Consider the following 13,059-nt stretch of genomic DNA (forward strand, 5'->3'; position numbering starts at 1 on the left):
ACACTGATGGCCACATAAAGCTTTAGAAAAGCTTAAATAAATGTACAGGGAGAACTGGAGTTCAACATATTTTGTATTGAAGCAACATGTGTGCCACCTAGAGGTCAGAGTCCTTAAATGAATATTTGTGTGGTCATGAAGTTTTAACAGCTGAAGTCTGACACTCTTATTCAGGTGTTTCAAAAGTTAAGAGTAAGTGATTGTTAGTGTCAAAAACAGATTAACTCTCTCACCTCCAATTAAATAAGAAAATAAAACAAAACTCTGCATAATAAATAAACTATTCAGTGCAAACTTCAGTCTTTTCTTTATATTTATTCCAGACAACAGTAATTTACCACAAATATAATAGTTAGACATCAGTTACAACGCAACTCTAACAGACTCATTCATTCACATTTTCTTAAACATAGTATCAAGTATATAGTCCACAACATCACTATCACACTTAAGAGGTCAGAGGTGGACGAATGCTTCAAACCCCCTGTTGGAACAGTGTATCTATCCCTTTAGCCATATGCATGTTCCCAACTGATTCATAATTTGCTGTTATCACTGTCTCATCTGGCAGAAAAAAAACCATCTGTGCACTCATTGTTGCAGCTGGGAGATGTGTGCAAGTGCAGCACCTGATTGTGGCCCACTATGATTTAAACCACCGCATGTTGGTGCGGTAGTTTAAATGTGCTCCGTAATTTAATATTTTCATGAAGTCTACAGAGGACTCAGTTATGTGTTTTTGAGTTGGATGAGCCACCCCAAAAAAAGGACAAATCGAGAGAATGTAATGAATTTTGTCCAAATAATTTGTCATGGAATGTTTAAGGGGATGTAAACACAAAGGAAGGATACACTCATAACGTGGGCCCTTTAATCTGCGCCATGTTGCACTGCACTGGGGTTAGGGTGTTTGGGAGAGGACCTTAGAGATAAGAAACTCATTCCTCCAGGGTTCGGAAGCCGTTTTGCATGTCCTCCAGCAGCTGGGCATAGTCAGCTTTGATCTTAGCTTCACCATCCTTCACGGGGTCCTATTGTGTTATCAGACATTAACAAAGAAGAAGTTAAGTTATTTTGAGTTATGAAAAACAGACAGAAAAAGAAAGAAAAACTAGATAATCTCCCCTAATAGCCAGGAACAGTCCTTTACCTTAAATTTCATTGAACTGATCTTATACAGAATCTCTCCCATGTGCTCCCTGATCATGGCCCAGGTGATTTTGTTGTCACTCTGTGCTGTTGACTCCACTGCGTGCCGGGCCATGTCATAGAAGGCAATCATGTTAGAGAGGATGCCAACAGTTTTGTAAAAGGGGCAGAACCTGTATGTTGGGATAGAGCAAAGTGTGACGCTCACAGTTCATGCAACAATCAAGTAACAGAAAATACAGATCAATCTGCTCTGGCTGTATATCAAAGAACCTTATTACTAAAACAAAACAATATGTACTGGATGGTTAGCAAGTTTCTCTGTTCTTACCTGTCATAGGGAGTATAACCGTTCTGCTGCAGGAAGTCGTCTTTAATGAGTTTAGCAACTTCTAGAGTGATTTTGTCAGTCTCAGCGAGAGAGGCCTGTGAACAAGATGAAAAGATTAGCCTCCTGTGGATGTTGAGGGCAGCAAAATAACCAGATGAGTATTTAAATGATCAAGAAACCAGTTCTGACACTTCGGTGGATAAATTTCAGCTACAAAAAAATTGCAATTTGTAAAACATCTTTATTTGCCTTTGAGGTCATATCATTTTCACCATGTTATAAAATCTTTAATTTGCCTCACCTTGCCTACAAGCTGCACAATTTCAGCCAGATCCTCTTCCTCCTGTAGAATCTCTTTGGCTTTTGTGCGGAGAGGAACAAACTCAGGGAAGTGTTTGTCATAATGTTCATCCAGAGCTCGTGTGTATTTGCTGTAGCTTATGAGCCAGTTTACAGATGGGAAGTGCTTCCTCTGAGCCAGCTTTTTGTCTAAGCCCCAGAACACCTACAAACAAGACAACAGAAGATACTGGATGTTGCACAAAGGAAGAAACACGGACAGGGAGGGGAGAATTAAGGGAAGTGTTACAGTGCCCATAAATTACCTGAACAATTCCCAATGTTGCTGAGGTTACAGGATCTGAGAAGTCTCCCCCAGGGGGCGACACACTAGGAAGAATTAATAATATTCAAGGGAATGTCAGCTTAATAATTGACCATGTATCTTGCATGGCTAATAGGTTGCCAACTTTTCTTCTTCTTCTCATGAAAAAGCTACCCAGGAAAAATGCAAAACATGTTGGAAACTATAATCAATTTGACAACACATGCTCTGCGAATACTCACAACAGAACAATTTTAGGGAAAGTGCTGGACCCAGCTGGATACAATTGCATGAAAGGATTAAAAAGCATCCATTTACCCCTGTTGCTCAATGTTGACCCCTTGAAACTTTCACCATCCAAGTTTCAAGTTTCTACTTGAAGCTTAGATGATGAAGTTGGGCGAGCTTCAGAAATATAATTTATTTTTTAAGTAAAAGGGTTAAAATCACTATACACTCAGCTACTGAAAGCTGATTTCATTGTGTGCTCAAAAGATGATATCGGAGAAGAAAAAAAAAAGTTTTTCTGAGATTATATGCAAGTCAACTCACGCGCCTACGATGCTGACGCTGCCTTCTCTCTCTGGATTTCCCAGGCACTTCACCCGCCCGGCACGCTCGTAGAAGGAGGCAAGCCTGGCCCCCAGGTAAGCAGGGTAACCGCTGTCTACAAAGGACGACACACAACTGTTGCAGCTTCTGTCTGAGAGTGACTTTTCAAACAAAGTTTGATCACATGTAACTGGTGAACTTACCAGCAGGCATTTCAGCCAATCGCCCAGAGATTTCTCTCAGAGCTTCAGCCCATCGAGATGTTGAGTCAGCCATCATGCTCACATTATACCCCATATCTCGGAAGTATTCTGACAATGTGATACCTGCAAAGACGATTGCATATGATACATACATGATTTTTTTAATCAAATAGGAAAGTCATAAGGACATTACTTAATGTTAGCTAATTCAACAATAATGAAAATTCAGTTTCAGGATGTTTTAAGTTGTCATATCATGTGCAAATACACAAGGAAGGGAAATTTTACTTGTTATTTTTAAGCATTTATAATCAACAATGAGACAGTTCTCTACAATATGAATGTTTGGTACCTGTATAAATGGAGGCCTCTCTGGCAGCCACAGGCATGTTGGATGTATTAGCAACCAGTGCTGTTCGCTTCATGATGCTCTCAACCTTGCCATCAACTTCCATAGTAAGCTGTTGGACAGTTTAATCCAAGTCATCAACCCTGGTGCTAACATTGCTGAAGCTAAACATTCTTATTTCAATGTAAAAGTAAATGAACCTTGAACAATTTCACGTTGTGGTTAGATATCTACCAACCTCTGGGAAATCTCGTAACACTTCAGACATTTCATTTCCACGCTCTCCGCAGCCAACATAGATAATGACGTCACTGTTGGAGTACTTAGAAAGGGACTGAGAGATCACCGTTTTTCCACATCCGAAGGCTCCTGGTATAGCGGTGGTGCCTCCCTGCACACAACTACACAGCACAAAATCATACAGCTTTCAGATTTTCCCACACAGTTTTAAATAGGAGGCTTTGCACATGTGAACACACATATATGACACAATTTACCAACGTATCACAAAGTTTAAATAGAGAAAGTCAAAACACTACATTTGAGGTGCAAAGCTTGAGAATTTCAAAACTCAGAAAGAGACACCGTAGAGAAGTAAACTATCACTACTGGACAGGCTACATGAAAAAGTGATACATACAGTATTAGAAAATACACTGCACATCTGCATTGCTTAACATTTTAGTTTTGAAGGCAAATGAGAGCATTATTTTATTTTGTTTTGAGAGGATAACTCACGGGAAAAGTGCATCCAGGACTCGTTGACCGGTCAGCAGCGGATGATTTGCGGGTAATTTCTCTGTTACTGGGCGGACTTGTCGTACTGGCCACACCTGCACCATTGTGAACTTCTCCTTCACACCTTCAAATTCAAGCTCCAAAACAACATCCTGATCCAACAAGAACACAAAATTAGTTTCGGGGAGAACAGCATCAAACAAGGTGCATTTTGATTCAGGACACACTCACAGAAAGGTCATAGTTTCCAGGGGGGGCCAGGTAAGTGACAGTGCCTCTGTTACGAGGCGGAAGCATCAGCTTGTGCCTGATTAAGGAGTTTTCATACACCATGCCATAAATATCCCCGCCTGTGATATGACTGCCAACCTGGAGAGGAGATCATGTCACATTAGTCAGAACTATTGCAGAAGAAATACATCCCAGTCCACACCACAGTGAAAATGCATTTTCCATACCCGAAGATTCTGGCCAGGGGAGAATTCCCATTTCAAGTCTCTGTTAAGAGCGCCAATATTTACGCCTCTTGGGATATAGATACTTTTAGTGAGGTCATTGATGTCTTTTAGTGGACGCTGGATACCATCAAAGATGGAGCCCATGATACCCGGTCCCAACTCTACAGAGAGAGGTTTTCCTGTTCGAAGCACAGGGTCACCAACAGACACACCGGCTGTAGGATGAAGTTATGAAAAATAAACCAAACTGCGAACAACTTGGTACACTGCTCATTAAATGCAGAATAATGGCATGTTTTGTTGCATGTTTGAATGCAGAGAAATGTAAAGGAATAGCAGAAAGGATACAAGTCTCCTCATAGACCTGGATTGTTGCCATGTCTCCTTCTAAACGGATGATTTCTCCTACTAGCTCACTGTGACCGACACGAACCAGCTCGTACATGGCAGCTCCCGCCATTGCAGTAGCTGTCACCACTATTGATTGGATCAGTTTGAACAGGAAAGAAAAATATAGAAATATATTTATAAAAGGTCAAGCATTTTTATATAAACCTGTTATTTCAGAAAACAATATATGTGTTACTACAGTGACATGATGTACAGGTTGACAAAGATGGAAATCATTGGATTATTTATAGTTGTTCCAGAGAGTATCAATGGGTGACTGCAGCGTATTTGCACATGCTTTTACTGTAACAAGCATGAAAGGCATTTAAAACTCAATGCTATTTCATTTAGTCGCTAAAGCATAAGCTGATACAAATATATGTACTCATATGTTGCATAATTTATTCTATTGCAGTACCTTAAATATAACTTTGTGTGATGATTAGAGCAGGAATTTGCATTATTGATCAGAATAAAAGTGTAAAAATAGATGTAGAGTCATGGAGAACTTTATCCATACAACGGGAAGCTACAAATGTAAAACACAAGTATACAATCCTTATCAAGCCTTTGGCAGCTGGAACTTTGAGTTCAGTGTCCTTTGGCCATTCTGACACTTAACAGTGCAATCTTATTCATTAAAAAGTAAACAGACCTGGTCCAGAAACCCCGTGTACATATCCAAACTGGCTCTCACGCTCCTCATCCTGGATCTTAGGAAGCTTTGAGGTATTCATCTTGATACTTTCTGTTGTGAAAAATCCATTTGAGACACACATAGTCAGGTTTTAAAAGCACAAAAAATGTTCATGCACTTGCAATTATTTTAACTAATAATACCATGTAACACAAGCAGGGCATTTAATTCTCCACTGTGGAAATAGACGGGCTAACATCGAGCCGGGTTACTTGTACGTCTTGGGGACACTGAAGCCAGATGGCAACTGTATGTTTGTTGCAACACGCACGTAGCGCTCAGAGCAAAGCTGATTTGTGCGTGTGCACGTATAAGGTCAGGTGACTAGCTAGCAAACAGTAGCTGTCGTCACATCATCATCATCATCATCATCACGGACAGGTTAAGCGAAACTACTGAGCGTTGACGCAGCGTTTGAGCTTAGATTGGTGTGAAATCTTAATCTGCTGTTGATGAAAGTTTTTATTAAAGCGACCATATAAATTCCTTACCTCTTTTCTATGCAGCCGTCCAGGATTGTCAGTGTCGTAGCGGGCTGAGGGTGAGCTTGGCTGTGCTAATCACCTGCCAGGCACTAAACTGTCACAGGAAGAAAACATCTCCATTGCGGCTCAATGGGCTGCCCCTTCTCCGGCGTGATTGGCTGATGGCAAAGCCAACATGGCGTCCAGTGAGCGACAGTTTCCTAGTGGAGAATAAGTTCCGCCGGTGAAAACACTGTCACTAGGCGGAGCACTGACCTCTGTTGGATAATAAATAAAGGTTCGCCGCAAAGCACCAAACAATAATGGTGTCCAACAGTTTTAAATTGGTTAACTAAATTTCAGCGATGAATGAAGCGGGAAATGACGTTTTAGATTACACAAAATTAATACATACCCTTTGTAGCTGTTTTGCATCGTTATCTTAACATATATAATCTCTATGTTAGCCTTATTGGCTAATGGAGTTTACCTTCTAATCAATTTACTGTCATTATATCATTTGTGCCCATAACTGTTTCAAAATAAAATAATAATAATAATAATAATAATAATAATAATAATAATAATAATAAGTGTCCTGCCATCTGGTATCATCTCCCATAAATACGTAAAATACTTTACATCACGACAGTATGTTTAACCCCACTCAAAAATACGTTGTTAATATCATGTGCACAATCAGAAAATGACAAATTTCAGCCTGCATGTAACTACTTGATCACAACGCTATGGTTTAATGGTTTAATGTTCAGACTTAAACTCCAATTAAAGCCGGACTGTCCAATGCTAGTCGCCATCCTAAACCCAACCTCATATTCATTTTTTATTTGAAATTTTATTTACATTTTCCTTTATCAATAATCACGCTGACATCTATAAATCACGTCCATCACGTCAGGTCAGGTGACCATTGGGAGGTAATGCCACACGACAGAGAAAGTCAGAAACAACAACGAGACGGAGTCCATAAGTCGACCCTTTTTTGTTAGCATTAGCAAAGAGAAAGCACGGTGCTAACTTACCAACTGTTGCTAAGGAACCTTAACCTCAGACTCAGAGTCAAAGATGTCGGGCGATATTGAGGAAGGTGGCTTCAAATGAATACGTTTAAGGAGGTTTTCCTTTGCTAACGGGAGCTCTCGTTTTCTCCACAAAGCGAATTCAACATAAACTAAGAGCACAGAGGAGCCATTAACCCTTGAACTCTGTTCAGGTGGGAGTCTGCACTCAGAGAACTTGGCTGCCATGATGAGATGGAGTTTTCTATGTGAGAAAGGCCAAAAGGAGGAATCCTCCAGTGAGGTAAGCCCTCTCTTATATTCTTACTCACACTTTATGGACTAGCTTGATTTTTTTTTTCTCAAGGTGTTGTGTTCATGCACTGTGAATCAGCACATGTCGGCTGTGATTGGAGAACATTTGGCTGTTGTGTCATTGTGTCTGTATGTACGTGTGTGTTAAGGGCCACACATTATTTGTTAGAGGACAGAGCATTATGTAATGTTGAAACACTCTTAGTTAACGAATGAGGTCTGTAATGGCGGAGTAAGGCATGAAAGAGAAGATTTTGTTTATTTCATTCATATTGGACGTTTAAAGCACTGATGTTGCTGTCGCCATTGTGTTAAAATCAATCGGTGTAAATCCTGTATTATGAGCTATATCTAAAGGTGTTGGTGTGATCATCCAGGTTGTGGTCACAGGCTTTTGCCTATTACTGCAAACCCTGTATATACAGTTGGCCCACCTGTTGGTGAGAAACTGTAATTCAAAACCTGGATTGAGTGTCTGTAGAGGGCGGGACAAGGTTTTGCTGCCAATAGGCTGCACAAGCCTAATTTAGGCCGAACAAGATCATCTCACCGAATTAAAAGTCATTAAAGGGCAAATAACCTTTAGGGACTACTTACTATAAGAAAACACAGGATCATTTCCCCATAATGTTAGCAGCTTGAATTCAGAGTCCTTAAAGTCAACTGGGTTATGGAAGTAATGTGAAGTTTGGTCAGCAGTCAAAAAGACATGAAGTTGAAGAACTATAAAGAAGATATGTTGTCAGGCCATTCAAAGCCTCAGTAGGGGTAGCTCCAACTATAATTACAACCAACTTTTGCCCTGGCCAGTTTTCCTATTTGATATTACTACTGTAGCAATAACAATAGAAACACCTGGACCCACAGTAAGTGTTCAGTGACTTTTGGTAGAAGTGGTTTTGTGCTGTATATTGACTCTACAGATCATGGTGTCAGTCATGAGCACTGTGGTACCTCTACAGCCATAAGATATTTAGTGGGAAAACCTGAATCTGAACATCGTTGGCATCAACTCCTACATGTTTTACAAACCTTATGGTTCATACAAAAACTTTATATACAATACAATGGATCAGGTTAGAGTAAAAAAGATGCTTAATCAGAGTCAACCACTAGGAGGAGGCAAACAGCTTATAATGAGGCAAAAAGTGAATAGGATTCACTTTCTCAGTAGGTTCTCACTTAATGTTTATTCAACCATCACAATGTTTTACATCCCAACAGAGTAATTTCAAATCACTTCAGCCTAAATCATGAAGCAGAGAAAAACAGAAAGTCTACAAATTTGTAACTGAAGAATGTTTAACGTTTATCAAAAATACTCTCAACTTATGTTTTTGTCAGTTGTTTAATAGGTTATTGTTTCAACCCTACTAATAAAATCTGTCAAAGCCTTCTCACCTATTCTGAACCACTTCAGTCATTTTGTGACATACTTTTGTAGTTTTCAAAGGAGAAGTGGGATATAGTTTTAGTGTTTATAGTTTTTGTTCCCAGTAAGTAAGAGCATTAAAAGTCAATACAAGGACGAGCAACAAACAGGTACTGACGGAGGAACAGTAATGACAAAATTGTCTGGCTGATGCTCAGAAATGTTTAATATGTTACATTTCTAAAGACAGATAATGAAAAAGAATTTAAGAGCAGAGTGAACATGCATAATTCCCCAAAACACAACCGTTGGATAGTGGAATGTGACAAATTGAGGTAGAAATTATAAAATATCCAAAACAATTATTATTCATCAAACTCTCACAATAGCAAGTTTTATTTGCTAATAATGCACTCATTCATTCACATTCATATTACCATGATTTTTCTTTTTTTTTTTTTTTTTTTTTTGGAAAACTGTATACAAGCTGGTCTTTAATACATTTATACATTTTCCTTCCACAGTATCAGTAGCTCATGAAAATATTTGTCCTCTGGCCAGTGTAGAGGCCACTAGTTGGAGCCAATGAGTTATTCACAATTTTGCCTCATTTGCAATTAACTAAAGACCCACAAAGTAAAATTCTCACTGTGTGCTACAGTTTGTGTTTGGTCAATCTGACCACTCATTTCCATCCAACTCTGAGTCGTCTTCAGAGTCACTATACTCAACAGCAATGCGTCTGGATAGGATGGTGGCGACATCGTTCCCCACCGGCTCCCACTTCTTTTGCTGTTCCTTTTGCTCTTGGACTTTCTTCAGCTGAATCCCTAATAAGGGCACACATAGAGCATGTGGTTGCTTGTTTTCTGACCAACAGAGAATGCCTAAATAAAAAAATTGATAGTACAAATACCCCTGACTCACCCATTCGAATGGCAGACAGCAGATCACTTCTTGCATCTCTCGCAGGTTTAGTGTCAGCTCGGCTGCCTTCACTGTAGCCCAGTAAGTGTGAGGGAGCAGGTGGGGGAGGGAGAGGTGGTGGAGGTGGGCCTGGAGGAGGAGGGATGGTGTGTGGTCCCGGGGGAGGCACAGGTGGAAGCAGGTAGGCTGGGCCTACGTATAAACCTCCATTATGTGGTGTTGGTGGCAGTGCACCCATGGGAAAATCAAAGGCTGTTTGTGCTGAGGGGATTGGAGGCCCTGGGGCAGGGGGTGGAGGGATGGAGCTGTTTCATAGTGAAAGAAAGAATTGTGTTGAAAAATGATATCATATTCAACAGTTTTCTTCAATTATGCAATTAAAACAAACATACTTGTAGTCTGCAGGTGGACGTATTGAAGTGTGAGACTCTGCTGCAGCATAGGTTACTCGCTTGTAGTTGACATCAATGCTGTGGTATTCATGCTCCACAGGTGGTGACGGATGTGCGTTCCCAGGGACATAATCATGAGACTTGGCATAGTTACAAGCAGCGTGAGCAGGCAGTGGTGGCACAGGGTAGTCTGGGAGGTCAGGTCTGGGTAAACAATGGATGACAGAGAACTTCTTAAGAGAGAGAGAGATCCTAATTTGCATCGCGAACACAGGGGTGATGTGTTTGACTTTAAGAATATAAAATAAGGCCAAACACAAAAAACACTAACCTGCCGTCTGGGGAGAGGGAGCCCTCAGATGATGCCCCTCTCCGCAGGGTCTGTGGATGGTGGTGGTCTGGGCGAAGCTCTTTATCAAAAGCCATCATGTTCCACTCTTGCCTGCGGTTTCGAGCCTTTCTTACCTTTTTCACCTCACGCTGAAGGGTGCTGCTTTCCACACATCGTTTCTGTTCCTTAGGAAGATGAATAAATGGAACATGAACATGAGAATGAAAAACCATTTGCTTAAGAAGTGAGTAGAATGTACTCACCCTTTGCTTCCTCCGTTCTTTCCTCTTGTCCTCTGTGTCCTGAAGCATTTTATCCCTCCACAAGTCAAAAAAATACGATGGGTCTGAGTAGAATTTCATCCCATCAGCGGAATCCTCCCTGTAATTCAAAATTGAAAAACAATTTCCAGCATAGACTTAGACTTAAGTGACGTTATTGTCATTATCAGAAACAATAGAAATACAATTCGGCAGCTCTCAACATTGAACACACAAGTCAAAAATATTCAGATAAAGACGAATCAACAAATGAAGGTCATCATAAATTTCTAAAATTAGTCTGTATTTGGGGATAGGGGGTTCCACACACTTGACTGCCTGTGGATAGTATGAACATGAAATTTGATCACTTTGTAAAATTCATGCAGTACCTGTAGGCAGTGAGGGTGCTGAGGGGAGGAGGCCTGTCACTGCTGGAGTGCATGTCAGCCACAGAGTTTGGCATGCTGTGCTTGGACAAAACCTGCTGATCCTGGACAGTAGAGCTTTTAAATGCCTTCCTCATGTTTATGTCCTGAAGAGAGACTGTAAAACACCAAGGCAGAGGTATTAAGTTTAATATAAAGGATAAGAGATTGACTGACAGAGCAGAAAATAAGATATTAAATCAATATGCAGATGATTTCTAGTGAACTCACCCTCCTCTACGCTGGAGTCCAACTGAGTGACCTTGATGGCCAAGCGGTCGATTCGGTCCTGGAGAGAGTTTGCACGCACATAAAATGTGTTGGCTTCATTAAAAAGCTCCCCAAATACATTTTCTGCATGTTTACCTGCAGCCAGAGCAAAAATGACAAGTAGAGGAAGGATGAAGTAGAGCTGTTTATAAAGGTTTTTTTTTTAAACATCTCTGCTTAAAAATGAATGGCGGTATATGGCATGACAGAAGGTGCACTTTTATTACATGTTGCCTAATGTTTTCTGATAGTAAAGCCTTAATAGCAGCCGAGTCTAATAATAATCTAATAATAATAATAAATAACTGTGCATTTTCAATTTTACATTTTGGTACGCTTTATATGCACATCTCATAACACAGGAAGTCTTGGAGTTTTGCATTTCTGAATTTATTATATTAATCTGGATTATACAAAAGCATTAAGTGTTCAGTCCGTGCATATAATAGCATGAATGGCCCTGGTCACACAGCTCAGATCCACTTCGTTTGGAAGCTGTCGTTAGACTGCCTGTGTTTGTGTCCCCGCCCACCACTCTCCGTCTTATCTGCCTGTGATACAAAGCTTCGTGGTAAGCTCTAAGCTCCTCTAACTTCACTAAATCCACATGCATGCACACACCAGAGTCCAATGTCCAAGAATAAATTTGCTTCCAAAAAAATTTCACCATCTTAATTTTTCTATGATATCTCAATATGACAACTTTTGTACATCAACACAATGCTGCAAAAATACTTAATCAGAAAATGCCTCACTGAAACAACACTCCTATTTTTGCACAGTAGATAAGTGTTATTAATTGACTAGAATGATGGATTGTGATGCACATCTCTGACACTGATAATTGCTTTGTTGTTAATGTGCTTCATGAGGTGTAAAGCATGCCAGTGACATGACACTGGGCTGTTTGGTTGCTTTTTCATAATCACCTTTTCAAGGATTAAGAACATGTAGGCACTCCTAATGCAGAGTAGATGTAAGTCAATATGTCCAGGACAAAAGATGTGAAAGTCTACACACACTGTGACTGACTGCTAGGTTTATTTCGTAATTTATTAAGACACTAAAAATGTTGGCTCTGTTTAGTGCTTTTAAACTGTCTGAAGCATTAATAGATGTGATGGTACTTGATAAACAAGTTAAGAAAAAGATGAGAGGCCTGTAAATTCACTGTTACATTAGTAGTGATAGTTACTGGGAAATTGGGTCACACATGACCGTTACAACATGCGGTAATAGAAACACATCCTTGACATGAGCAACTGTAATCTTACTCAGGCTGCTGAGCTGGCGGATAATGGCTGATAGCGTATTGTTGGTTACACATTCCAGCTCGTTGCCAACTCCATCCGGCACTGTACCGTGACACAGATGTCGAGGTTCAATGTTTCTTTTCACCAGCGGCATGATCCTTTCTCAGATCTCGACCATAATACCTGTTAGGAGACACGACAGACCTGTAAAATCTCTGGACATTACAATCTGCAGGATACAATTACTGACACATTATGTCGTGTTTGTGAGGCGTCTAATGTTTAGGTTACACTAAATGTATCTATTATTTGTAATAACACTGTTCAGTGTACTTCACTTCAGTGTACTTCTCATTCTTCAGTACTAACATCATACTAATACAATACATAAAACATGAGCAATAACAACTGCACGTAAAAACACATTGATTTCTCTCCTACCATGGAGTTGTGTTTGTTTGATCCTTAGTTCCATCTTGCATTTGCGTTTTTATCATGTCATCATGCTGGGAAGGAGCAGTGACAGTTGAGTCGAAGCTGTCTCATCCAAATTAAAC

The 13,059-nt window shown here is 40.1% G+C and overlaps 2 protein-coding genes across 2 annotated transcripts; both read right to left on the bottom strand.

Moving 5' to 3' along the window:
- Positions 1–307: 307 nt before the first annotated feature.
- LOC115053936 (V-type proton ATPase catalytic subunit A-like) lies at positions 308–6,075 on the bottom strand. The gene is made up of 15 exons (XM_029518832.1): positions 5,963–6,075; positions 5,430–5,522; positions 4,733–4,861; positions 4,385–4,599; positions 4,158–4,295; positions 3,927–4,078; positions 3,427–3,589; positions 3,192–3,300; positions 2,840–2,962; positions 2,637–2,751; positions 2,086–2,149; positions 1,782–1,985; positions 1,481–1,575; positions 1,151–1,322; positions 308–1,031 (listed from the first exon to the last, which is right to left on the bottom strand). The coding sequence occupies exons 2-15, from the start codon at positions 5,509–5,511 to the stop codon at positions 939–941; spliced, it is 1,854 nt and encodes a 617-aa protein (XP_029374692.1). The 5' UTR covers positions 5,512–5,522; positions 5,963–6,075; the 3' UTR covers positions 308–938.
- A 3,238-nt stretch (positions 6,076–9,313) lies between these two features.
- Positions 9,314–12,656, bottom strand: LOC115054551 (wiskott-Aldrich syndrome protein family member 3-like). Its single transcript, XM_029519816.1, has 8 exons — positions 12,524–12,656; positions 11,211–11,345; positions 10,944–11,097; positions 10,555–10,672; positions 10,292–10,476; positions 9,961–10,164; positions 9,569–9,639; positions 9,314–9,471 (listed from the first exon to the last, which is right to left on the bottom strand). Exons 1-8 carry the CDS (start codon positions 12,654–12,656, stop codon positions 9,314–9,316), a joined length of 1,158 nt encoding a protein of 385 aa, XP_029375676.1.
- Positions 12,657–13,059: the final 403 nt, after the last annotated feature.

The sequence above is a fragment of the Echeneis naucrates genome, chromosome 14 (genome assembly GCF_900963305.1).
Source record: "Echeneis naucrates chromosome 14, fEcheNa1.1, whole genome shotgun sequence".
NCBI lineage: Eukaryota > Metazoa > Chordata > Actinopteri > Carangiformes > Echeneidae > Echeneis > Echeneis naucrates.

What these genes read in the sequence shown, in the direction of transcription:
- LOC115053936 (XM_029518832.1), bottom strand. Translation starts at nt 5,511, where the DNA reads ATGAATACCTCAAAGCTTCCTAAGATCCAGGATGAGGAGCGTGAGAGC. An exon ending in TGTTACGAGATTTCCCAGAG is followed by an intron (nt 3,301 to 3,426) that starts GTTGGTAGATAT and finishes ACTGTCCAACAG; the next exon opens with CTTACTATGGAAGTTGATGG. An exon ending in CAACATTGGGAATTGTTCAG is followed by an intron (nt 1,986 to 2,085) that starts GTAATTTATGGG and finishes TCTTGTTTGTAG; the next exon opens with GTGTTCTGGGGCTTAGACAA.
- LOC115054551 (XM_029519816.1), bottom strand. Translation starts at nt 12,656, where the DNA reads ATGCCGCTGGTGAAAAGAAACATTGAACCTCGACATCTGTGTCACGGT. An exon ending in CCGCCAGCTCAGCAGCCTGA is followed by an intron (nt 11,346 to 12,523) that starts GTAAGATTACAG and finishes CTCTGGCTGCAG; the next exon opens with GTAAACATGCAGAAAATGTA. An exon ending in TCCCTCTCCCCAGACGGCAG is followed by an intron (nt 10,165 to 10,291) that starts GTTAGTGTTTTT and finishes TTGTTTACCCAG; the next exon opens with ACCTGACCTCCCAGACTACC.